The sequence below is a fragment of the Peromyscus californicus genome, unplaced genomic scaffold, assembly GCF_007827085.1.
Source record: "Peromyscus californicus insignis strain IS unplaced genomic scaffold, ASM782708v3 Scaffold_7__1_contigs__length_154581171, whole genome shotgun sequence".
NCBI classification, from domain to species: Eukaryota; Metazoa; Chordata; class Mammalia; order Rodentia; family Cricetidae; genus Peromyscus; species Peromyscus californicus.
The window spans coordinates 48,530,210-48,554,360 of NW_026294595.1; the positions used below are offsets into that span (position 1 = coordinate 48,530,210).

The following is a 24,151-nucleotide window of genomic DNA, read 5'->3' on the forward strand; positions in this document are numbered from 1 at the left end:
TGCCAAGAAGTAAGACACACGACATTGTTAGGAGGACCGACAGGAGAATCAGAATCAGAAACTGGGGTCCTAAATCCCAGGCCACTAACTCATTGGGGACTTTTTGGCCCAAAAAAAAAAGGCGACTCAGCTGGGCACGGTTGCACCTCACATTGCAGCCACGTGGGAAGCTAAGGTTTTTCATTTGCAAACAGCTTGGGCAGCACCACTAGACTCCATCTCTAAATAAGCAAATATCTCTCAGTTTCTTCTCTGACAAGTAGTTACAAGCAAAATAGCTGGCCTGTTGTTGGGGGGGAGGGTGTGGATCTTCAACACCAAAGTATTCAGAAATGGGCAAAGACGAGTGTTGACGTCACCGCTCTGAAATGCTCAGAAACAGGAAAGGGGAGAGTCTTAGTGCCTTCTTCTGGCTTTCCTGGTTTTAGGCAAACATGAAGGAGTTATTCTTCTTGTGCTTCGCCTCTCCAAACCAAGGTTGCCCAGGGGTCGGCTTGCAGCAGGTCAGCTGGGACTGCTCTAAGTGGCTATCTCTGCATATCCAACATGCGGCTGTAATACAAGTCAAAACAAACTGTCTCTCCATGCGGCTGTAATACAAGTCAAAACAAACTGTCTCTCCATGACCGTTGTTGCAAGTGATAGGAACTAATATTTTAGATCTTAACATCCTTCCAACTTTACTGACTCCAGAAATGGTGTCACTGAGTTTGGTAACGAGAGGTATCACACAGAGTATTTCCTGTGTGGAAAAAGGAATTATGTGAATAATAGGGGGACATTATGTACCAGAGCGAGAACTGAGAGCAGGAAGCTAATCCTCTAGCTGTCCACTACTACTGCTCGTCCTTCCCACGGAAGCCAAATTTAGTCAGGAATGTGTGCCCTTTCACTGTGCACGCCGCCTGCATGAGGAGCAAAGACCACAGTACACCTGACACACGAAACTTGTACAACAGGGGGATGTGGGAGTAACCTTATTTTGATACACTCAGTCAATGGGGAAGAAAGCTTATTCTATCCTAAGTATTTCAAGGGGAAAGAAGTAATTTTCTACTCATATGACAAGCAGGATGTGGTGTCTTGTGTCTGGAAATCTAGCTCTCAGAAGACTGAGGCAGGAGGATTATGAATTTGAGCCCAGCCTTGACTACAGAGTAAGTTCCAGACAAGCCAGATCTACACAAGAAGCTCTTGTCTCAAAAACAAACGAATGAAAACAAATTGACTTTTTAACTTTAAGAACTCCATTAAGACATAGAACTATTTTAAAACAAAAAAAATTAGTGAGTAATATAAAAATTTCCAAGATTATAACATCATACGTTTTAAGGAAAAGTGGCTTCAGCCATTTAATTTTATTTATTTATTTATACGCTTTGAAATATTTTTTTTACATTTATTTATTATGTGTGTGGGGTGGGGACAGGAACAGAACACCTGGGTTTAATATAAATATTAAATGTACATATATAATCTTCAGATTCATCAGATACAAAACCTATTTAATTTTTGCAAACAAAATTCTCTAGAATCCTGCCTTTCTGGCTCAGAATGCTTCCATAAATGCTAGTGCTTATTTTTTCTTTCTACTTCGTGTATGTACTAGAAATAGACAAAAAGATTTCAAAATTGGACTTGCAAGATGGCTCTGTGGGTAAAGGAGCTTGCCACCTAATGATCCAGGCCTAATGGCCTTAGTTCAAACCCCAGAACCCACGTGGAGATGCAAGGGGAGAAACAATGTCACAATAAAAAATTAAGTTAATTTTTTTAGAAGACTAAGACTTAAAACGCATATGTTTTCTCTGTCCATTATAGCTAGTCCTACCGTCCACCAGGACAATGCAATTTCTAACAGATTGGGGAGGAACTCAAGAGGCTTATAAGTGTTGAAACCAACTAATGCTAGGGCTTCATTTTCTCTTCAAAAGGATGAAAAACCTTGGAAATAAAATAATGACCTCAGAGAATCCAATAACTGGAACTGGGAAGCTTCCCAGGGGAGATTAAGTTGAATAATTCGTTTGTACTGTTCTTTAACTAAACACTTCAGTCTCTTGTTCTAGGTAACCATGGGAACATACAAGGAGCATATATGTTCATGAGCCTGGACAAACTGTGTCTCTTTGATAACCGAGGTACAGTTCTTGGGGAGATGGCACACCTCGATGCTGTTAAGGTTTGATTGAAAACCAACATTCTGTCACAAACAAGAAGGTCTTTTATTCTGATCTGGCAGATGTTGACAGATCAGTGAGAGATCCATCAAACACAATGAATGAGTCTAGCCTGCATCTCATCAGTTTTTAATACATGTTTGTGGGTTTTGTTGTTGTTATTGTTGTTGGGGGGGGCTTTTTTTGTTTGTTGTGTGTTTGTATCTGTGTGTCTGTGCTCACACACATGCCCAAAGATCCCCTGGAACTAGAGTCACCGATGGTTGTGAGCCACCTAGCAGGTGCTGGGAACCAAACTCAGACCCTGTGCAGCAGCAACAAGTGCTTTTAACCACCGAGCCATCGCTCTAGCCCCACAAAAAAGATTTCTTTGAAGCAGAAAAGAACAGAGTGATTCCGAATGTACTAACCGTTTATAATTAAACTATTACTGCTTTTCTGGTCCCAGCTAAGCACCTGACGGTTCAGAAGGAAACAGCTGCTGCCTGCCGCAGCCTCAGCTCTCCCAGCCTCAGACTGACCATCCATCTTCTCAGAACTGTACAGGGAGGGGAATCACCACAGAGGTTGATAACATCTGCACCTGGGATCCTGTGAAGACTTCAGATGCATGTCTTAAGAATGTACCTGATTACTCACACACGGTGATAAACACATGTTAACAGCAGAGTCCCTTTATTAATTTCAGCACAGCTACCTAGACGAGGATGTACGACAATATTCACAGGGAAAAGGAGTCTTCATCTCTAAGCAGAACTGGAACAAGACACTAAGCTTGATTTGGTTCTTTGTGTTCTCAGGCACACTTTAGCAGTAATCTCACTGAATCTTTATAAGACCTGTCTGCACTGAGTGCATCGGCCCTTAGACAGAGAGAAAACAGACTCCAAAGGCACTATACATACCTAAGGCACATTAAAAATAGGGCACATGAGAATTCAAACTCAGGTTGGAAGCCTGAGTTGCAAGTGGTGGTCAATGCCTATAACCCAACACATGGGAATGTGAGAAGGAGGATTTAGAGTTCAGGACCCGCCTGGGCAAAACAGTGAGTTCAAGGTCAACCTGGGCTACCTAATGAAATCCAGGATATAAACACAAAACAGACAAACAAAAAACGGAAGTCCAAACTAAACCAAACAATCAAGAACTTAAAAAGCAAAACAAAGCACTGAACCCACAAGGCCCATGTTGGCTCCAGCTGGATTGACCCTGAGGCCTCCTGCATGTCTTTACCCAGCTCAAGATGTTCCGAGAGCACTGTTGACAGATAGAAGGAAATGAAACCTCCAAGAATCAGTGTCTACTCAAAGCAGTCATCCACAAGGAAGCATGGAAACAGAAAAACCAGTTTACATATCAATATGATCTACTTAAACATGCTTTGTTGAAACTATAATTTTAACCATTCCAAAGTGAAAACGGGGGGGGGGGGGGGGGGGGGGGGGGATATTCGATGTTTTCTGTCTAGCTACTAAGAAAAAAAGAATCTAAATTCCTGCATGGCCTAGACACAAAGGCCTGCTGGACGTGGCTCCTTCAGCCTCATCTGTCACTGGCCCCCTCACTCACGGACGCTTCAGACTCACTGGCTTCCTTTCCTACTGGTGAACATAGCAAAGCCATTTTCTGCATCTGAGCCACACAGATGTGAGCTCCATGCTTGGATCCTCTCCACCACTTCACCTTGAGGGTTCAGTTCTTAACACTAATGCACTCTCAGGAGCTGTCACCGGTCTCTTGAACGTGGTGAAAAATAGCGGTCCTCTCCTCGTTCTTTTTATTTCCTTATTGTACTTGTCATGCCTGCAGTAATCTCTTCTTGTGAGCTTTTTTATGTCTGGTCTACAGAGCGAGTTCGAGGACAGCCAAGATTACACAGAGAAACCCTGTCTTGAAAAGCCAAATAAATAAATTGATAAGTAGAAAGAAAGAACGAAAGGACACATGGGAAAAAAGGAGTATTTCCCTATACTTGATGTTTCTCTTTTTGAAGCCCTTCATGAATTACACACAGGACCCCTCTAAGCACAGATGTGCCCGCACTTTCCAAAAGGGCTCTTTTAGCTGGGCGGTGGTGGCGCACACCTTTAATTGCAACACTCGGGAGGCAGAGGCAGGTGGATCTCTGTGAGTTCAAGGCCAGCCTGGTCTACAGAGTGAATTCCAGGACAGTCAGGACTACATAGAGAAACTCTGTCTTGAAAACCATAACAGAAGACTCTTTTATTGTCTTACATGACAAATGACTGTGTTGTTGCTTAAAGACTTGTTTTATTTTTAACTATGTGGATGTGTCTGTGATATAAATAAGAAGGTATCTTATTTCCTGGAGGTGGAGTTACAGGTGGTTGTAAGCTGTCCAACGTGGGTACTGGGTACTGGGAACTAGGAGGAACTGAACACGGGTCTTCTACAAGAGCAGTAAGTGCTCTTATCCAGTGAACCATCTCTCTAACCTACTTTGTTATTATTTTAAAGGCTTTATTAAGACAAAGTTTTTTCCATGTATTTCAGGCTAGCCCGGAGCTGGTGGGCCTCAGCCTCCTGAGTATTGAATTACAGGTGTATGTTGCTATACTCAACTCTCAACTGTGTCCTAAAATTTTAAATCAAATATTCTCTCAGTATGTGTGTGTTGTGGAACATTACTTTAACTAGGCAAAGACGTGTTACATTTGTTTATGCTGCATTTGTTTAACGATGTAAAAATGTGTTGCTGTTTCACCTTGCCTGCCTAAGGTACCTGATTGGTCTAATAAAAAGTTGAACGGCCAATAGCTAAGCAGTTGAGGGATAGGCATGGCTGGTGGACAGAGAGAATAAGTAGTAGGAGGAATCCCGGCTCAGGGGAGAAAGAGAGGGAGACTCCTGGGGCCAGCCAGCCTCCAGCCTGCCGCCAGCCAGCAGACACAGAAATGGACATACACAAAGAAAGGTAAAAAGCCCTGAGGCAAAATGGAGATACAGAGAAACAAATTAAGTTAAAGAAAAAAAAAAAGCTAGCCAGAAATGAACATAAGCTAAGGCTGAGCATTCATAACTAATAATAAGTCTCCATGTCTTGATTTGGGAACTGGTTGGTGGCCAAAGGAAAGTCTGTTACATGTGTGCATGTACAGTATGCATGCATATGTGTTCGCATGTATACGGACACATGTGTGGATGTGTGGGCCCTACGTTCACATTGAGTTTCTTTTATCATGGCTCTGTAGTTCTGAGATAAGGTCTCTTGCTGAACCCAGACTCTACCTCCCCCAAAATTGGATTACACGCCATCGCTGCCACACCTGTTTGGCTTTTATGTGGGTTCTAGGCATCTCTGGTCCTCACCTTGTATGGCAAGCCTTCACCCACTTAGCCATTTCCTCAGCCCTCTGCAGACTTTCAAGTAGCAAGCTCAAATGATACTGAACTCAAATTTACTTCAGAGTCCTGCTCAAACCAGATTAACTAACAGAATGATGGACATTTTAATCTTTGATTTACCGTTTTTTGTGAAACTCCTTCAGACTCTCACAGCACTACTTCCCCAGCTCAGTTCCTCCTTCCCGCTTCGACTAAAAGTGCCCGCTGTGAGCCGGGCGGTGGTGGCGCACGCCTTTAATCCCAGCACTCGGGAGGCAGAGGCAGGCGGATCTTTGTGAGTTCGAGGCCAGCCTGGGCTACCAAGTGAGTTCCAGGAAAGGCGCAAAGCTACACAGAGAAACCCTGTCTCGAAAAACCAAAAAAAAAAAAAAAAAAAAAAAAAAAGTGCCCGCTGTGAGTTGGCTCCTGGCTCTCTGCCCTGTCTTACAGTTAGTCTAGCACCCACACAAACTTGTGTCTCTCCTAATCCGACTTTAACTAGTGGGTCACATCCATTTACCAATCAAGCGTAACTCCGTAGCCACCTTCTCCAACTCCAAAAACAGATGCTCTATCAATTGACATCTATCCGAAAAATGCAAGTTTCACTGCTCCTCTACCCCTTCCATAGCTAACGGCAAATCCAATAGCGTCCGCACTTACAAAGTCCCTGGTGTTGCCTTTCCATTTCCCCAGACTTCAGCCACTCCAGGTCACTAGTCCCACATGGATTATTTCAATAGCCTCTTAGCTGACACCTTCACTTACTTCCAATCTCCCCACACTTTAGCCGACACACACTCCAATTGACCCACTCAGAACCCCACAGAGTCTACCTGCTATTTCAAACCCCAACTTCTCAGCCAATTTTTCTAGGTAATTACAGCACAAAGGCATGTTTTAATTTTATCTCTTAAGTAATTTTATCTTTAATATTCTTCGCAAAATATAGCTGCTAAAATCCTTAATATAACTCTTTCAAAAATCACCCCATTTAAAAACCCCTTAAGCATGTAATTTAATGGTCAAGAGTATATATATGTGTGTGTGTGTGTGTGTGTGTGTGTGTGTGTGTGTGTGTGTGTGTGTATACATATACACATACATGTATATATCTTCTAGGCCTAGGTGTGGTAGCACTGTCTATAAACTCAGCACTTGGGAGGCTGAGGCAGTTGGAGATCAGTCTAGGGCTACAAAGTGAGTAAGACTTAGTCTAAAAAAATAACAAAAGGCCTTTTAGAGGTGAATAAAAATGGGGTCAAAATAAAAATTTTCAGCCTGGCATGGTGGTGCATGTCTTCAATACCAGCACTAGAGAGGCAGGTAGATCCCTAGGAGTTCAAGGCCAGACTGGTCTACATAGAGCATTCTAGGCCAGCTAGGGCTGCATAGTGAGAGCCTGTCGCAAAAAAGGAAGAGGGGGAGTTTTAGATTCTTTCTTCTACAACCTAGTTGTGCAAGTTAGCATACCCCATAAAGCTGCTTTTTTTTTTTTTTTTTTTTGGCTTGAAACTTGACAGGAAGACCAAGCTGACGTAGGACTCCCAGAGATCTGCCTGTCTCTGCCTCTTGAATGCTGTGATTAATGGCGTGAGACACCATGCCCACTAAAGCTGCTTTTTTTGTTTATTTGTTTTTTGGTTTTTTGAGACAGGGTTTCTCTGACTATCCTGGAACACACCCTGTAGATCAGGCTGGTCTTGAACTCAGAGATCCACCTGACTCTGACTCCTGAGTGCTGGGATTAAAGGTGTGAACCACCATGTCTGGCTAAAGCTGCTCTTCTTTCCTGGAACTCGCTTTGTAGACCAGGCTGGCCTTGAACTCACAGAGATCCGCCTGCCTCTGCCTCCCGAATGCTGGGACTAAAGGTGTGAGCCACCACCACCCGGCAAAGCTGCTCTTCTTAAAGAAAAAAAAAATGGATTCTGGAGGTCATTTGATTTGATGATGGTCTCTATGAACTCAGGGACATTAACCAAGTCATTTAATTCAATCTACATAACAGACGTACCAAGTCTACCTCATAAGAGTGGTGAGAACATTAACAATATTTTTAGAGTCCTGAGCTAGTGTACACTACACTCAAAATGACCCAAAAATGTCAGCAGCCACTGTCATTATTCCATGAACCTCTATTCTAGACAAACCAATGCAATTGCTCTACATCAGGCCATGTTTCGCCTTCACAAGTCCTGACTTCCTCAACGACAGCCCACTAGAAAGGGAGGGGGCCTCAGAGAAGAAAAGAACCGCCACCGTTCAGTCTTGGCTCAATTCTCGGCTTCAATTATTATCAAATTATTTAATTTGATGATTACTACTAAATGAAATACAAGTGCATGGGGCATAAATAGTCCTTAGTAAATGTTGTTGAAGGGCTGGCAAGATGGTCAGCAGGTAACAGAGCTTGTTATGCAAGCCTGATGACCTAGTTCAACACCCAGAACTCACTGGGAAAGGAAAAATCTGAGTCCTGAGAGTTGGCTTCTGACTTCCACGGATGTCCTGTGGCATGTGCACGTCCACACTCATAGTCACTCACACACACATAAACTTTATTTTAAAAATATATGTGATAGAAACCCTGTCTCGAAAAACAAAACAAAACAAAATAATATATATGTGTGTGTGTTTGTGTGTGATAAATGTTATTTGCCAAAGAAAAAAGTAGCTAGTGTGCATTTTATTACATCTAATATGTCACTAAGCCATATGGATCCATAATGAAACTTTTTATAGAAGTACCTAATTGTTTTAAGTAACTATAGTTTGAAGTAGACAGACCAGTAATAAAGTCTTAAAATGCCAGAAGGTAACAAAAAGTTGCTCCAACTGGATACACTGTCTTCCCAGCAGCTTTATGCTTTCCAGGGGATTAAGTAAGCATCTTTACACCGTTTCTCTCTTGCCTGCCAATAATGCTGAAGCTGAGTATGGAATTTGTAATCCCAACACTAAATTCAAGGCTAGCCTGAGGTACATAATGAGTACAGGCCAGCCAGGGCTATGTAGCAAGATTTTGACTAGAAAAATGAAATAATAATGATGATGATGATGTTTGAGTCAGAACTTTCTGTTTAGTGCTAAATATAAATTAGTAAATTTCACAAATTTTCAGTACAAAAGTAAGATACAGACAACATCAAAATAATGTTTAAAAGAGTAAGGGTGTCCCTCCACTGAGCAATATTCTACTCAGGAGTACTATGTCAGTCTAATATTTATGAGGAGTTTGATTCTCCAGCACCACAAAATAAAAACAATGTGCAAAAAGATACCGACACTATGTAAAACAGCAGATGAAGAGCTAAAGTGTGACTGCTGACCAAGGGTAAGGTATAGTTATGAGCTCTCCACACTCCCACCGTCACTACCCACCCTAAACAACAAAATACACAAACCAGTAACAAAGTCATATGGAGTCAGACTTTTTTTTCCATATAGATTTTTAAAGCTGGAAAAGACCCCGATTCCTATTTTCTTATGTTCTACTGAGTCCCATATGAGAAAAATGAAACTTAGGAAGGCTAGACAATTAGCTTAAGGGTAAGCAGCCATAGAAACACAGACCCACAGACCTAGGAATTAAACCCGGGTCCCTAAAAAAAAAGGCCGGGTCTGGTGGTGCACACCTTTGAGCCCATCACTCAGGAGGCAGAGGCAGGCAGATCTCTGTAAGTTCAAAGCCAGCCTGATCGCCATACTGAGTTCCAGCACAGCCAGAGAGCTATCTAGTGAGAGAGCCTATCTTGGAAAAAAACAAACAAACAACAATAACAAAGTTTTTCTGATACCTGGAACAGGGCTCTTTTCACTACATCATACAGCATCTCAACTGATTCCTTCACGCCTGCTTAATCAGAAAAATAATTAACTAAATTACATGAACTCTCCACAAAACAACTGATTCTAATCATATGACAGAGTTTATACTAACATTTTTTTGTGTGTCCCAAAGAATACAAAAGTCTTAACACACAAATGGCGCAGTTCTATCATAATTGGTTTAGTTCCAGAAAAGATCCTTCTCTTAGTATAAGACGCTTGGTTGTACACACTTACGATCCCAGCACTCAGGGGGCTTGAGACAGAAAGATCAAACAAGTTCAAGGATACCCCTGGCAGATTTCTGTGAGTTTGAGGCTAGCCTGGTGTAATACTGAGTTCCAGACCAGCCAGAGTTACATGCTAAGACTGTGTCTCTAGACAGACAGACAGACAGATAAAAATTCAAGGCTGGGCTACACAGCAAGACTTTGTCTAAAAAATTAAAATTAAAAATAAATCTCATTTTTTAAAATTCTATTTTGTTTTCTTTTGGTGCAAACACTCAAACCCAGGGCCTCAAACAAGGTAGGTCAATGTTTTAATCCTGAGCTACACCCCTGCCTTTACTAATTCCTTTTCATAAACTATGCTGTGTGTGCTCTCCTATGCAGTCTCCTCCCCAACAATGATTAAGGGAACTACATGTCTCAGATAAAAGTGCCATCTAGCCTAGGCTCACTAGTAGACGCTAGAATCTGTTCCTAAAATAGAATCATAGACTTTGGAATCGGAAGGAACCTTGAAGGTCACCTTTCATTTTATAGAGGGAAATAGTACCCGGAAGGAGTCTGTTCAAGGTTAAGTGTCTACACAGAACCCACATCCAGAATACAAAATTAAAAAAAAAAAAAAGCTCTTCATAGAAAAACACAATCTTTAGTAAAATACTTTAGAAATTTAAGAAAGCAAAACAAAAAACCTAAGCAACAATTTTTAAATTAAGTCTATAGTCAAGTCACTGAGTCTAAAAGCTTAACCTAAGTATTAGAAAGTAAATCCTTACAACAATTTTTCCTTTTTGAAAATGTGTATGGATATTTTGCCTGTGTGTATGTCTGTGCGCCACATCCATGCTGTGCCCTCAGAAGCCAGAAGGAGATGTCAGATTCCCTGGAACTGGAGTTACAGACAATCCAGTGTTGCCATGTGGGTGCTGGGAATCCAACCTAGGTCTTCTAGAACAGTGTTCTTGTCTGGGAGCCATCTCTCCATCCCCTTTCCTTATATTTTAAATAATGTACTATGATAAGGTGTGGGTGGGTGAGCATGTGGGCATATGCACATACAAATGAAGGTAGGAGGGCAACTTTATGTAGTCAGTCCTCTCCTTCCACATGGACATGGGTTCTGGGTAGAGCACCTTTATCCAGAGCCTTTATCTCACCAGCCTCCATGAGAAAAATCTAAAGTAAACATGTTGTATCATGGCCCCCAGATCTATGGTTGTAATAATTAGAAGGGAAAGCACAACTATAATTGCTGTTTTATTTGTGCAACAAATGACACAGACATTTATGAGGAGGAAAACTTCATAATCTCAAATCAAGCAAACAAAAATAGTAACTCCAGGAAAACCTCTTATCAATCCCCAATATAAAGGAAATGTTATAATCAGTTGTTAAAAGCACAAACAACCAGGCATGACGGTACACACCTTTAATCCCAGCCTTCAGGAGGCAGAGCCAGGCAGGTCTGTGAGTTCAAGGCCAGCCTGGTCTACAGAGCAAGTTCCAGGACAGCCAGCGCTACACAGAGAAACCCTGTATCGAAAAACAAAACGAGTACAAACTACATCCTCCACTCATGTTTATGAGACTAGATGGAAGTAGAATATTTCTCCAAGTCAGAGCTTAAAAAGGAATAGTGATTATGCTCTTTTCAGTTTTTCCATGATGTAAAATTCTTTAACTTACCTGTAGGAATATGTTTCTCAGCTCATGAGGATCACCTCGCTTGGTTGTATGCACCTATGGGGAGGGGAGGGGAAGGAACTGGTTAATGCTTAGCTAGAAAGCATACAATCTCTTTAGATTATAGTTTACATCTGCTAACATCTGCTTATCTTTTAAAAGGGTATTTAGTGTAAAACAACCCCAAAGCTTAATTGCTGATAACACCTGTCAAACTGGAGATCTATGGCTAAGGGGTGGGAAAAAAGGGTGTGCATAACCCAAGACACAGCAAATTACAGACAGTACTTCCTCTGAACTGGAAAGGGAAACCAAGTAATATAATCGTCTGCTTTATTCCACATCTACTAGCTATACAGTAGCAACCACCAAGCTGTAAACCCAGAGAGCCTCAGGAGTGGAGCAACAGGAGACGTAAAACACCCAAATTAATACCCGGGGCCTAGCAGCCTTTCTTATGGAAAACAGTAACCGCACATCGTCATCCTGGCGACCCTTTCTCCATCCAACCTAAACCTTGAGAGCTGCCACAAATATGGATACTTTCGACATCCTGCAACCTGCCACGCAAATGTCAACCAGTGCCCTGGGCTGTACTGAGGCCCCAAATGACAACACCCACCCCCTCCCCCACCGCGGATGCCCTGGGTATCCCCGGCTTTCCTGTCCGCTTGTCCTCACTCTCTCTCTCCTATGTTCTCCAACTCTGTGCTCGCAATCCCATGTACCTAGGGCAAAACACTGCTCTTTTCCTCCTCCCAACCGTGGTCCTCACGAGCCCCTCCAACTCACGATCCCTCCTCCTTCCCCTCCCCCAGCCGGGCATCCTCTTCTCTCCGGTCCAAGCCCCGCACAGCTCTCCACCCGCAATCTAGAGCCCCGGGACGCGCTGGCCAAGAACCAGGCAAAGAAAGCAACGGAAAGAGGCGGGGGGCTGCACTCGGGGCCCTTGGAACGTCTCTTATGCAATAAAGGCAGCAGCAGAGAGTTGGAGTCACCTTGACCGCCATGCTGTGCTCGGAAGCCGGGAACGAGCGAGTGAGCGAGCAGGGCCCGAGCTGTCAGGGCGCGCGCGCGCCACGGCCCGGGGCCGCGCCCGCGTTCTCTCCTGTCGCGGCGCCGCGCCCGTCTATATGCAAATGAGCTAGAGCGCGGCGGTGCGCACCGAGAGGCCCCCGTCGGTCCATCTGCCGGCCAGCGGGGCTGCCACCTCTCGCGGGGGACACCGGAGCTCCGGCCGCCGGATCCCAGACGACGCGTGAGCAGAAGCGCCGCTGGGCTAGCCCCAAGTCCCAAGGCCAGGCAGTGGGTGTGGCTTTGGGCACTGGCTTCAGCCAAAGTCGGTTCCCTCTTGGGGCTTAAAGGAACACTTGGGGCCTGTATTGGGCAAGGTTTGGAAGCGTCTGAGCGCTTGGACCATTAATAATGAGTTAATGACAACTAGTGACAAATACTGACTAAAAAATAAAAAGATTAGAAACTATCTACTTAGGGCTTTTGGTGGGGGGGGGGGGGGCTAAGTAAACATAACTTTAGAAATATGCTCCTGAATTGGCATTCCTTGGAGCAGTCTTAATAGTTTATTAATAGACGCGCTTCACTTTCTTAGCCACACAAATCCTTTGTGCGATGTATATAGAAAACAACTTCATTTGTCTTGGGGCTGGCACTATGCTGGCTCTCACTTCTACAAGAACACAAAACAATTCTTCATTGAGTTCCCGGCTTTGCCTTAAGCCAAAATAATGTCTTAAAACTTCATCTTGCCGTTAAGATATCTGAGGACCAGGCAAGTAGCTTAGTTGGTAAATTGCTTACTTAACATGCATGAAGCAGGAAGCCTGGGTTCCATCCCCGGCATCGCGTAAACCCAAGCTCAGCACAGAAGTCTAAGGTTGGTAGTATGCGCCTGTAATCCCAGCACTTGGGAAATGGAGGCAGGATGATCAGAATGCACAGAAGCAGAGGCCAGGCTGGGATGTGTAAGAGATGTCTTCAGAGAAAAGAAAAATGAAAAGAAATAGGGAGGGGGAAGGAAGGTGGGAGGGAGAGAGAGAGGGGAAGGGAGAGAGAGAAAAGGGAGGGGCACACAAGGTGATAGCCTGAGGACCCTCAGAACCCATTAAGGAGGGAAAGGTAACCAACTCCTTATTTTCCACACTTAAGCTAGGCAGGTGTGCATATGCACTCTAATAAAGAAGATAAAAGTTTTAAAATTATTAAAGAGAAGAAAGAAAAGATCCTATTAGGTCATATACTGATACTCATTCACACATTTACTGAGCTTCTCCCTGCGCTAGACATGATCCTATTTGTAAAGTGTGTATATAAATATAAATATATGTAAAGTGTGTCTGTGTATACGTGTATATACAGACACACACAAAGACAGTTTATTTATTGCAAGACCTTCTTTGCCACCGTTATCATAGACCGTTTAAAGTTACAAAACTAAACAGAAATCCTAAATACTGTAGATGTCCACCTTGCTCAGTCATACTTAAGCGTTGTAGCAGCATTTGTTATCCACTGGGTTGTCACAAGAGAATTCATCACGAACTGATGGTGTCTGCCTGTATTCCTACCCACTAGCTATGGGCTTTATGTGCTAGTTTTTAATATTTGAGGCCAGTCAAGTGTATAAGTCTTTTTTGCTGTTGTTGTTTGTTTTGGTTTTTTTTTTTTTTTGGTTTTTCGAGACAGGGTTTCTCTGTAGTTTTGCGCCTTTCCTGGAACTCACTTCGTAGACCAGGCTGGCCTCGAACTCACAGAGATCAGCCTGGCTCTGCCTCCCGAGTGCTGGGATTAAAGGTGTGCGCCACCACCGCCCGGCTTGTTTTTGGTTTTTTAAGACAAGGTTTCTCTGTGAAACAGCCCTGACTGTCCTGGAACTCACTGTAGACCAGGCTGGCCTCGAACTCACAGAGATCCACCTGCCTCTGCCTCCCGAGTGCTGGGATTAAAGGCGTGTGCCACCACCACCCAGCATATCTTTTGTTGTTGTTGTTTTTTAGAAACACAGTTTACGTATTCAAACCTGATCATTAGTTCACTTGACATGTTTTTTTTGTAGGTGGGAAAGAAATGATGAGATTCTAATTAATTGTTCTCATTATAGTGTTAAAATTAAGTCTACTTAATTCGTAAAGTCATATTCATGTCCCGAATACTTGCATCTATCAGTAAATATTGGGATATTTGAAATTGTAGAGTCAAGTAAAAGCCAGCTCTCCAGACATTTTGAGATCATGTTTACCCACAACCTCAGCATGAGGTTTCTCTTCTTTCTTAAATGAGACATGTTCCTTTAAATTAAAAAAAAAAAACAAACAGGTGCAAGTAGTGATAGAAGCCAGGTTCCCACATGTGAGTGACATTGGGCCTTATGCCATGCACAGAAATCTCCCTCGAAATGCATTTTTAAAGGCTAAACATAAGACCTGCAGCCATAATGCTCCCAGGAGAAAACGCATGGGAGGAAGCTCACTGACATCGTCTTTGGCCATCATTTCTTGCATGCCAAAGCCAAGGCTCAGGTTACGACGGCAACAAAATAAGGGCCTACATCAAACTAAAATGCTTCTGTACAGTGAAATAAAGCAAAGGAGGAAAAGAGCAGCCTCCAGCCTGGGGAAAGACGTTTTCAGATTGTCCATATCCACGATTCATATTGACAAAACTTATACAACCTCATAGCAAATAGATCCCAACCAAACAGTGAGTGGAAGACTTGCAGAGACATTGCTCTAAAAATGGTATAAAAATGGTCAGTGGGCACTCAGAAAGGGAGCTCAAGATCACGTACCACCAGGGAAAGGCCAAGAAACAAGTGCTGGGAGTTATCACCTCTTGCCTGTTAAGACTGTTATTATCGAAAAAGATAAAAAGCCAGCAAGTTAAACCTTGGTTCAGAGACGAAGGTATTCTTGGAATTTAGTGGAATCATTATGGAATCCAGTACAAAGATTCCTAAAGAAGCCAGGTGGTGTGGCGGTGGTGGCACACGTCTTTAATCCCAGCACTTGGGAGGCAGAGGCAGGCGGATCTCTGTGAGTTCGAGGCCAGCCTGGTCTCCAATGCGAGTTCCAGGAAAGACGCAAAGCTACACAGAGAAACCCTGTCTCGAAAAACCAAAAAAAAAAAAAAAATGTATATGTGCAACTAAAATAATATATGTGTGTAATTAAAAATGTTTATATGTTGCCGGGCGGTGGTGGTGCACTCCTTTAATCCCAGCACTCGGGAGGCAGAGCCAGGTGGATCTTTGTGAGTTCAAGGCCATCGTGGTCTACAGAGCGAGATCCAGGACAGGCACCAAAACTACACAGAGAAACCCTGTCTCAAAAAAAAAAAAAAAAAAAAAAAAAAAAAAAGTTTATATGTACTCTAGATCCTACTTCTGGTCATATACCCACAGGACAGGAAACTACCACATCTTAACTGTATCTACTCTCCTGTTTGACAGATCACAATAGTCCCCTGCAGAGGGGATCAGCCATGTCTAATAACCTGCCTAATACCTCTCCCAAATGCTGAATACCCAGCATGTAGCAGCCCTGTGTGTAGGGTGGTTCAATAGAGTCAGCTTCCTGATTAGCTTTGTATTCTCTGTTCTGTGGGAGTGCTTTTGAATCTCCTTTCACAATTTCCCCAGCTTTTGGTGGCTGGTGTTATTATTATTATTTGTTTTTTGTTGTTGTGCTATGGGATGTTCTGTATGCTATAAATATATGTTGCTATGATTGATTAATAATAAAACGCTGATTGGCCAATAGCCAGGCAGGAAGGATAGTGTAGGTGGGAGGAACAAGGAGAGAGGAGAATGCTGGGTGGAAAAAGGCTGAGTCAGAGAGATGCTGCCAGCCGCCAGGAGGAGAAGCATGATGTAAGATACCGGTAAGCCACGAGCCATGTGGCAAGGTATAGATTTATAGAAATGGGTTAATTTAAGATATAAGAACAGATAGCAAGCAGCCTGCCATGGCCATACAGTTTATAAGTAATATAAGTCTCTATGTGTTTACTTGGGGGATGCGAGTGGGAGAGATTTGTCCTGACTGCCGGCAGGTCGGGACACAGGATAACTTCAGTTACATTATTGTTTTGGTTTGGTTTTTATTTTGGTTATTCAAGACAGGGTTTCTTTATGTAGCCCTGGCTGTCCTGGAACTAGCTCTGTGTATATACATATATACATAAATGTGTGTCTGTGTTTATACACACATATATGTATATACATATTTTTTAAGGATTCAAATTTTATGTATATATGTGTGTCTGTGCATAAGACTGTGCACATAAGTTCAGATGCCCATTGAATATAGAAGATGACATCAAATCTCCTGAGCTGGAGTTATAGGAAGTTATGAGCTGCCAGATATGGGTGGTGGGAACCAAACTCGAGTCCTCTATAAGAGCAACAAGTGCTCTTAACCATGGATTCATCTCTGGAGTCCCTTATATACATACTGTATCACATCATATTATATAATATAAATACACATAGTAAAATTAGGTTTCTTTTAAACAGTTTCCTCTCTCTCTCTCTCTCTCTCTCTCTCTCTCTCTCTCTCTCTCTCTCTCTCTCTCTCTTTGTTTTTTGAGACAAGAGTTTCTTTGTATATCTCTGGCTGTCCTGGAACTCACAGAGATCCACCTGCCTCTGCCTCCCAAATGCTGGGATTAAAGGTGTGCGCTACCACTGCCCAGATAAACAGAGTTCTTATCATGAAAACACTTTCAAACTGTCATTCTGATGCAATAATTGGCTAATACTATTAGCAGAAGTTTTAACAAATTAAAATTTACTATTACATCAATTGCTAATGATCACCAGTTAAGGAAAAATTTATTATCTAATAATATATCAAAATACAAACCTCATGGCCGGGCGGTGGTGGCTCACGCCTTTAATCCCAGCACTTGGGAGGCAGAGCCAGGTGGATCTCTGTGAGTTCGAGGCCAGCCTGGGCTACCAAGTGAGTCCCAGGAAAGGCGCAAAGCTAGGCAGAGAAACCCTGTCTCGAAAAAACAAAAAAAAAAAAAAAAAAAAAAAAAAAATACAAACCTCTCAGATAAAATTCACAAAATATATGAGAGGAGATAAAAGTAATACAGAACTCTTCGTATAGTCTTCTTTTTAAAGATTTTTATTTTGTGTGTATGAGAGTTCTGCCTCCATGTATGTGCACCACACGCATGCAGGAGCCTGCAATGGACAGAAGAGGACAATAGATCCCTCGGAATTGGAGTTACAGACAGTTGTGAACTACCATGTGGGTGCTGAGAACCTGTCTTAGTTAGGGTTTCTATTGCTGTGAAGAGACACCATAACAATGGCAACTCTTATAAAGGAAAACATTTAATTAGGCTTGCTTACAGTTTCAGAGATTTAGTCTATTATCATCACAATGGGACATGGTGGCATGCAGGCAGACATGGTGCTGGAGAGGAGCTGAGAGACCTACATCTTGATCCACGGGCAACAGGAAGTGAACTGAGTCTTTGGTTATAGCTTGAGCATAAGAGACCTCAAAGCCCAGCTGGGCAGTGGTGGCACACGCCTTTAATCCCAGCACTCAGGAGGCAGAGCCAGGTGGATCTCTGTGAGTTCAAGGCCAGCCTGGGCTACAGAGTGAGTTCCAGGAAAGATGCAAAGCTACACAGAGAAACCCTGTTTCTTGGGATCAAGAAAAATGGGGCTTGGCGGTTCGTGTTCCTGGAGTTGTATCCATGCCAGTGGATGTCCACATGCTCCAGAAGAGAATTTGACATTGCTGCTGCCATTGTTGCTATTACAGCAGTGGCAGCCACTGCTGCTACTGTTTCTGGGACTACCATTTCATAATTGCTTACTACAGCTAACACAGTGGAGACCCTGGCAGCAAAAGTAGCTACCACAGTTAATCTTTCATTCTATTGGGCATGATAAATTTAAATCAATAGTTATATACATTTCGATTGGCTTTGAAAATTATAAATTTATAAACTCAAGTTCCATTTGGTTTTGGGATACCATCTTACAAGGACTCCAATTTGCAGTAAGGCTCATTAAGGAAGGGAATGGCTCAATTGCCTTTAGCCTACTGGCTATGGGTGGGATAGGACCTCTGTTGGTCTTTTCTATGTCGAACACACAGATTGCAAGCCCAGTGCCACTTTGAGATCTTTGGCAGCAGTTTATTCTCTAGCTCACATATGATTGAGCCTGTATGATAATGAGTATTCAGAGACAGGTAATGTCTGGGGGGCGCTCACCAACCTAAGACGGAGCCCCTGTGTGGCCTGGGCAGGTGTCTCTATGACGGGTAAGGTGACCTGCTGACGTCAGAAGCTCATTTTTTAGTAAATGGGGGACCTGTAGGTCCCTGCCCCCCCCTTTGGGTAACTGTCACCTTGCTTGCTGACCTTGACCTTGATATCCTCCCTATGCTAATTCCCTGCCGGGTTCCACCCTCCTGAATGCTTAAGGGAAGTTCCTTGTTTGTATATCCTGCATAATGGGTGTTAACAGCTTAGATGCAAGATTGTAAAACATCAGTAGTGAACTTCTTTCCTCTGGGGTTCTCCCATTGTGCTGTAAGCCTGTATTTAAGACCTCTTCCCTCCTTCAATAAACAGCATTTGGCATTAAAAAAAAATCTTTCGTTGGCCGAGTGGTGTTTTAATCCCAGCACTCAGAGGGCAGAAGCAGGTGGATCTCTGTGAGTTCGAGGCCAGCCTGGTCTACAGAGCAAGTTCCAGGACAGCCAGGGCTACACAGAGAAACCCTGTCTCAAAAAAACAAGCAAACCAACAACAAGCTCAACAACGAGAACCTTTTGTCATGCGTCAGATGGGAAGGCAGCTCTAGGTAATAACGGGGCGGGGCTAGGATGTTGCACAGATAGCGTGCTGGGCCAGCACGTGCAAGGGCCTGAATTAGATGCTCAGACCCACAAAGTAAATGAAAATAGTGGGGTGCGCATCCTCGGTCCAGGAAAAGAAATGTATAGCTGGTAGGACAAACATCCTGCTGAGTCCTTCAGCCACCTACTCCCCCTACTCCTGGGGGTTGACTTAGATGCTGTTTTCACTCTCTTCCTCCAAGAAACCCATCAAGATGCTTTGGACCTGATCCAAACTAAAGAAAATGTGTCACTTTTAAATTGTATGTGGGCTGGAGAGATGATTCAGCAGTTAAGAACACCGGCTGCTCTTGTAGATGATCTGGGTTGAATTTCCAGCACTCACACAGTGGTTCACAGACACCTGTAACTCCAGTTCCAGGGGATCCAGTGCCCTTTTCTGGCCTCCCTGGGCACCAGTCATGCACATGGTACATAGACATACACACAGGCAAAACTCCCATACCCACAAAAATAAAGAATAAAATCTTAAAAAAAAACTAAATATGCACCTACTCTATGATTCACCAATTTTATCTCTCTATATTTAATCAAGAAAAAAATATATCTATATATTTACTAAGAGTCCTGCAACTGCTGGGTGTGGTGGTACATACATGACTAGCTAGTTCCAGGACAGCCAGGGCTACACAAAGAATCCCTGTTTCAAAAACATTAAAAAGGGGGGGGGGATGTTTATAATCACCCAAAACTAGAAATAGTCTAAATGCTCAAGTATGGTACATTTCAGAATGGAGTATCATTCAGAAATTGTGTGAAGAAGAAGATGAAGAAGCAGAGTGTTGAGACAGCAGCATGGATGAGGGAAAGTCATCATGTCAGGTGTTGGTAAAAGCTTTACACAGAATCGTACTGTACAGAAGAGCTAACACTGACTAATGTCATTTATGTAAGCCACTAAGACAGCCAGAGCTAAGGTACTGTGGGAAAAAAATCAGAACTGTGATGACCAGGAGAGAGTAATTAAGAGGAAAGAGACCTGAAGGATGTATCTGGAGTAGTAATAGCAGGCTACACTTTGCTAGGGTTTGGGTTCATTTTTCAAAGCTCATAGAATGTACACTTAAGGTTTATGCACATCATTACCAATGCATGTAAAGTTTTCAAGAGAAAATAAATGAAAAAATATTGAATTATAACAAAGCAATTCTGTGAAGTGTTGTATCTTATATTTTTATTTATTTTTGGGACAGGGTCTCACTATATTGCCTTAGCTGACATGGAACACACTATGAAGCCTAGGCTGGCCTCAAACTCACAAATATCTTCCTACCTCTACCTCCCAAGAGATGGAATTAAAGGCATGTGCACCACATCTGAAATACTTATGAATGAATAGAGATATAGATATATGGGGCATATCGAACTGATGGAGCATTTAAGAGTTTACTGAAATATTTGTTTCATTATTACAACTTTCTGGAAATTTTCATAATCGTGTCAGGGGAAATTGTGTCAAGTCTTTACATAACCAGCTATAACATAATCCTGTTCCTGGGTTAGAAATAGTAATGAGACCTATTTCTTTCTTTCTTTTTTAAGATTTGTTTTTTAATTATGTGTATGTTTGTGTGGGGGTATATACATGTGTGCATGCAGGTGCCCTCTGAGTACAGAAGAGGTCATTGGATCCCCTGGAGCTGGAGTTATAGGCAGTCCAGCTTCCTAGTGTGGGTGCTGAGTTGTTGGGAGGTCCTGCTGGTCAGAAGTTGCAGTCTACCATGGCTTGACAGCTCTCTCTGAGCTCAGCACAATATGGAGGGACACCCCTTCCCCAGAAAGGGCTTCCTGCTCTCTATCTAACTTTATTTGGAGAATATCTCTAGGCCTGGATGCCCGACTTATCTCAAGGACGACCCTTGACACAGTCCCCGGCAAATGCTCTTGCCTTGCTCCTGCCCAGATGGTAATTAGGTGATATTCTCTAGCTATTTTGATAGGGCCATGCTGTTATTAGTCCAGCTATATGATAGGAGGGTGCCATTTAATGCAAATTAGGTGATTCACCTGCTACAGTCCCCAATCCTACATATCCCCTGCACTCTGGAATAAAGCTGAGCCGCCTCACTGAAGATGTCTCCTGGAAGGCTGTTTCCATTGTGTTCACAGGCTGTGCAAAGCTCTCTGTCACGGCTTCTGCTCCTTCTTCCTCATGGACTGGTGGCCAACAGACTGTGAGGGAAAAGGGGACCCCACAGGAAGCGAACCCAGGCCCTTTGCAAGTGTGCTATGTGCTCTTAACCACAGAGCTATTACTCCAGTTCCAAGACCTATTTCTTAACCACTGACAGATTTCTCACTTTGCTGGAGGGGAGGGAAATAAAACTGAAACTACCTGGCAAGCAACACACCCCCTTGTGGGCAGGAGAATCTGTGAAGATTACGTTGCATTAAGGAGGGGAAAGTGTTTTCCTTCCCACAGACTCAGACAATAATTGTATGCCGTTGGGCAGCGGCAATGTTTGGGTAGCTGTGTGTGTTTAGTCTAAACACGACCCACAGGAAAACCAAAGCAAGCTTGTAGAACCTTCTCTGCGTAGCCTCAGGAGGAGCCAGGCATGCTGTCTGAAGCCTAAATTGGAGCTCCCCTATTGGACTGTCCCCAGGGTGTAACTCTAGATCGAGAACCTCAGGCTTTGGTAGGCAAGATTCTGCAAGGGGCATTGTGACCTTGGATTGCTCAGCCAGAAGAAAGGTGATAAGATGAGACTGACCCTCGGAGTAAGAAGTTTCCAAAAGGAGAGGGAGGCAGGTTTGTATTGGGAAACTCGAAAGTCGGCCAGAGAGAGAAAGAGAAGCGTTTTAGTTTGCTTCTCTGTATGAATCAGAGAATAGGGAGGAATGCTGATTACTGGCTTGCTTCCATGCTCATTGTCAGCTACTTTTTTTTTTTTTTTTTTTTTTTTTTCAAGACAGGGTTTCTCTGTGTAGCTTTGTGCCTTTCCGGGAACTCACTTGGTAGTCCAGGCTGGCCTCGAACTCACAGAGATCCGCCTGGCTCTGCCTCCCAAGTGCTGGGATCAAAGGCGTGCACCACCACCGCCTGGCGGTCAGCTACTTTTATACACAACCCAGAACCACCTCCCCAGGGTGGCACTGCCCACAGTGGTCTAAGCCTTCCTCCTTCAATTAACAATCAAGAGAATGCTTAAGACATACCCAATCTAACGGAGGCAAGTCCTCAACGAGGGTCCATCTTCCCAAGTATCTTTAGTTAGTGTCAAGTTGACAAAAACTAACCAGTGTGTACACACACACACACACACAGAGTGGGGGAGCAAACGTTCAGAAAAGGAAGTAAGAACTGATGTATATCACAAATTCTTTCTTAAAAGCTTCTTCTATTTATTTATTTATTTATTTATGTGTGTGTGTGTGTGTGTGTGTGTGTGTTTAAGTTCATGTGGAGGTTAGAAGACAACCTACAGGAGTTCTCTCCTTCCTCCACGCGAATCCTAGAGATTCAACTCAGGTTGCGGAGCTTGGCAACCAGCACCCTTATCTGCTGAGCCATCTCCCAGGACCGGAAATTCTTTCTGAAGTATGACAGAAGAATGAGCCCAGTGTTGTGCCGTATGCCTGCAATCCCAGGGCTTGGGAGGTAGAAGCAGGAGGATCAGGAGTTCAAGGTCATCCTCAGCTATATAAGAAGTTCAGCCTGGGTACCATGAGACCCTAACTCAAAAAAAAAAGTATGTTGAAACAACAATATAATCCCTATCAAATTGTACCGATCAAGCGGAGTGCAGCAGCAAGTGCCTGTGATCCTGACTGTCTAGAAAATGAACCAAAAGGATTACAAGTTTAAGGCCAAGGCCGGTCTCGGGCAGTGGGACTTCAGCTTGAAAAAGAAAGCAAAACCAATTGGCCAGATCAGAACAATAAGTGAGCGCACTGGAATTAGACCATTCTGGGGAAGCAGTGTGAAGCAGGTGAAGGGTGATAGTTAGACCTGGCGGTAAAGGAAGCAAAGCGGACAGGTCTGGGGAGTGGTCAGTGTCCTTCTAACCGGAAAGAAGGGCAACTGAGACCAAAGGAAAAACTTGACTGGAATTTAAGGTCTCAAAGCTGCTCTCTCCAGATTCCGTCTCCAGCTGTCCTGATAGTATGATTCCACCTTAGGGCAATGGCACTGTAGAAGAAAAAGTACGCGAGCCAGGCTGTGCTGGCGCACGCCTTTAATCCCAGCACTTGGGAGGCAGAGGCAGGTGGATCTCTGAGTTCGAGGCCAGCCTGGTCTACAGAGCAAGTTCCAGGACAGCCAGAGTTACACAGAGAAACCTTGGAGAGAGAGAGACAGAGACAGAGAGAGACAGAGACAGAGAGAGAGACAGAGAGAGAGGAAAATGAAAAAGTACATGAAAATGAAGTAAACAGGAATTGAGGGTGGGGATAACCTCTCCACTTAATGTCCTATAGCATTAGTGTTTGTGTTGTGAAAGATATCTCAACTCACACAATTAGGCACAAAGTTGTTGCCCGCACTTTTGAGAAAGTGCCTAAGTTAATTCACTAACTGCTTCTCAAACTGGGCTCAAACCATCGCGACAGTACATCCTGAAGTACTGCAGTCGCAGAGTTCAGAACGATGATTACTTGCTCTTGCTATGCTGTCTGTCACCATGAGTGACAAGAGAGCAGGAAGTCGGACACATTGTGTAGATTGTGACTTGGAGACTTTTTACTCACATGGAAATTCCTCTCCTCATCCCAACCCTTCAATGCCCCATTCTCTGTGAACAGTTGTTTTTTTTTTTTTGTTTGTTTGCGTTAGGTTTATTTTAGGTCAGGCATGATGATTTATGCCTTTAAACCCAGCACTTGAGAAACAGAGGCAGATGCATCTCTGTGAGTTCCAGGCTAGCAGGGGCAACATAGCGAGAGCCTAAGTGGCGGTTTGAAAGAAAATGGCCCCCAAAGGGAGTGGCACTATTAGGAGGTGTGGCCTTGTTGGAGTAGGTGTGGCCTTGTT

General features: G+C 43.4%; 1 protein-coding gene across 2 annotated transcripts in view; it reads right to left on the minus strand.

Moving 5' to 3' along the window:
* Positions 1-24,151, minus strand: part of Slc25a12 (solute carrier family 25 member 12) — a 189,011-nt gene that overhangs the window by 75,429 nt on the left and 89,431 nt on the right. The window contains exons 1-2 of one of the 2 annotated variants that reach the window (XM_052726699.1): positions 12,271-12,408; positions 11,276-11,329 (exon numbers count right to left, since the gene is read on the minus strand). In XM_052726699.1, the coding sequence (XP_052582659.1) occupies positions 11,276-11,329; positions 12,271-12,282 (66 nt within the window). In that variant the 5' untranslated portion in view covers positions 12,283-12,408. Of the gene's footprint in view, positions 1-11,275; positions 11,330-12,270; positions 12,409-24,151 lie in introns of those variants that run through there. The other variant, XM_052726698.1, reaches the window with a different exon arrangement.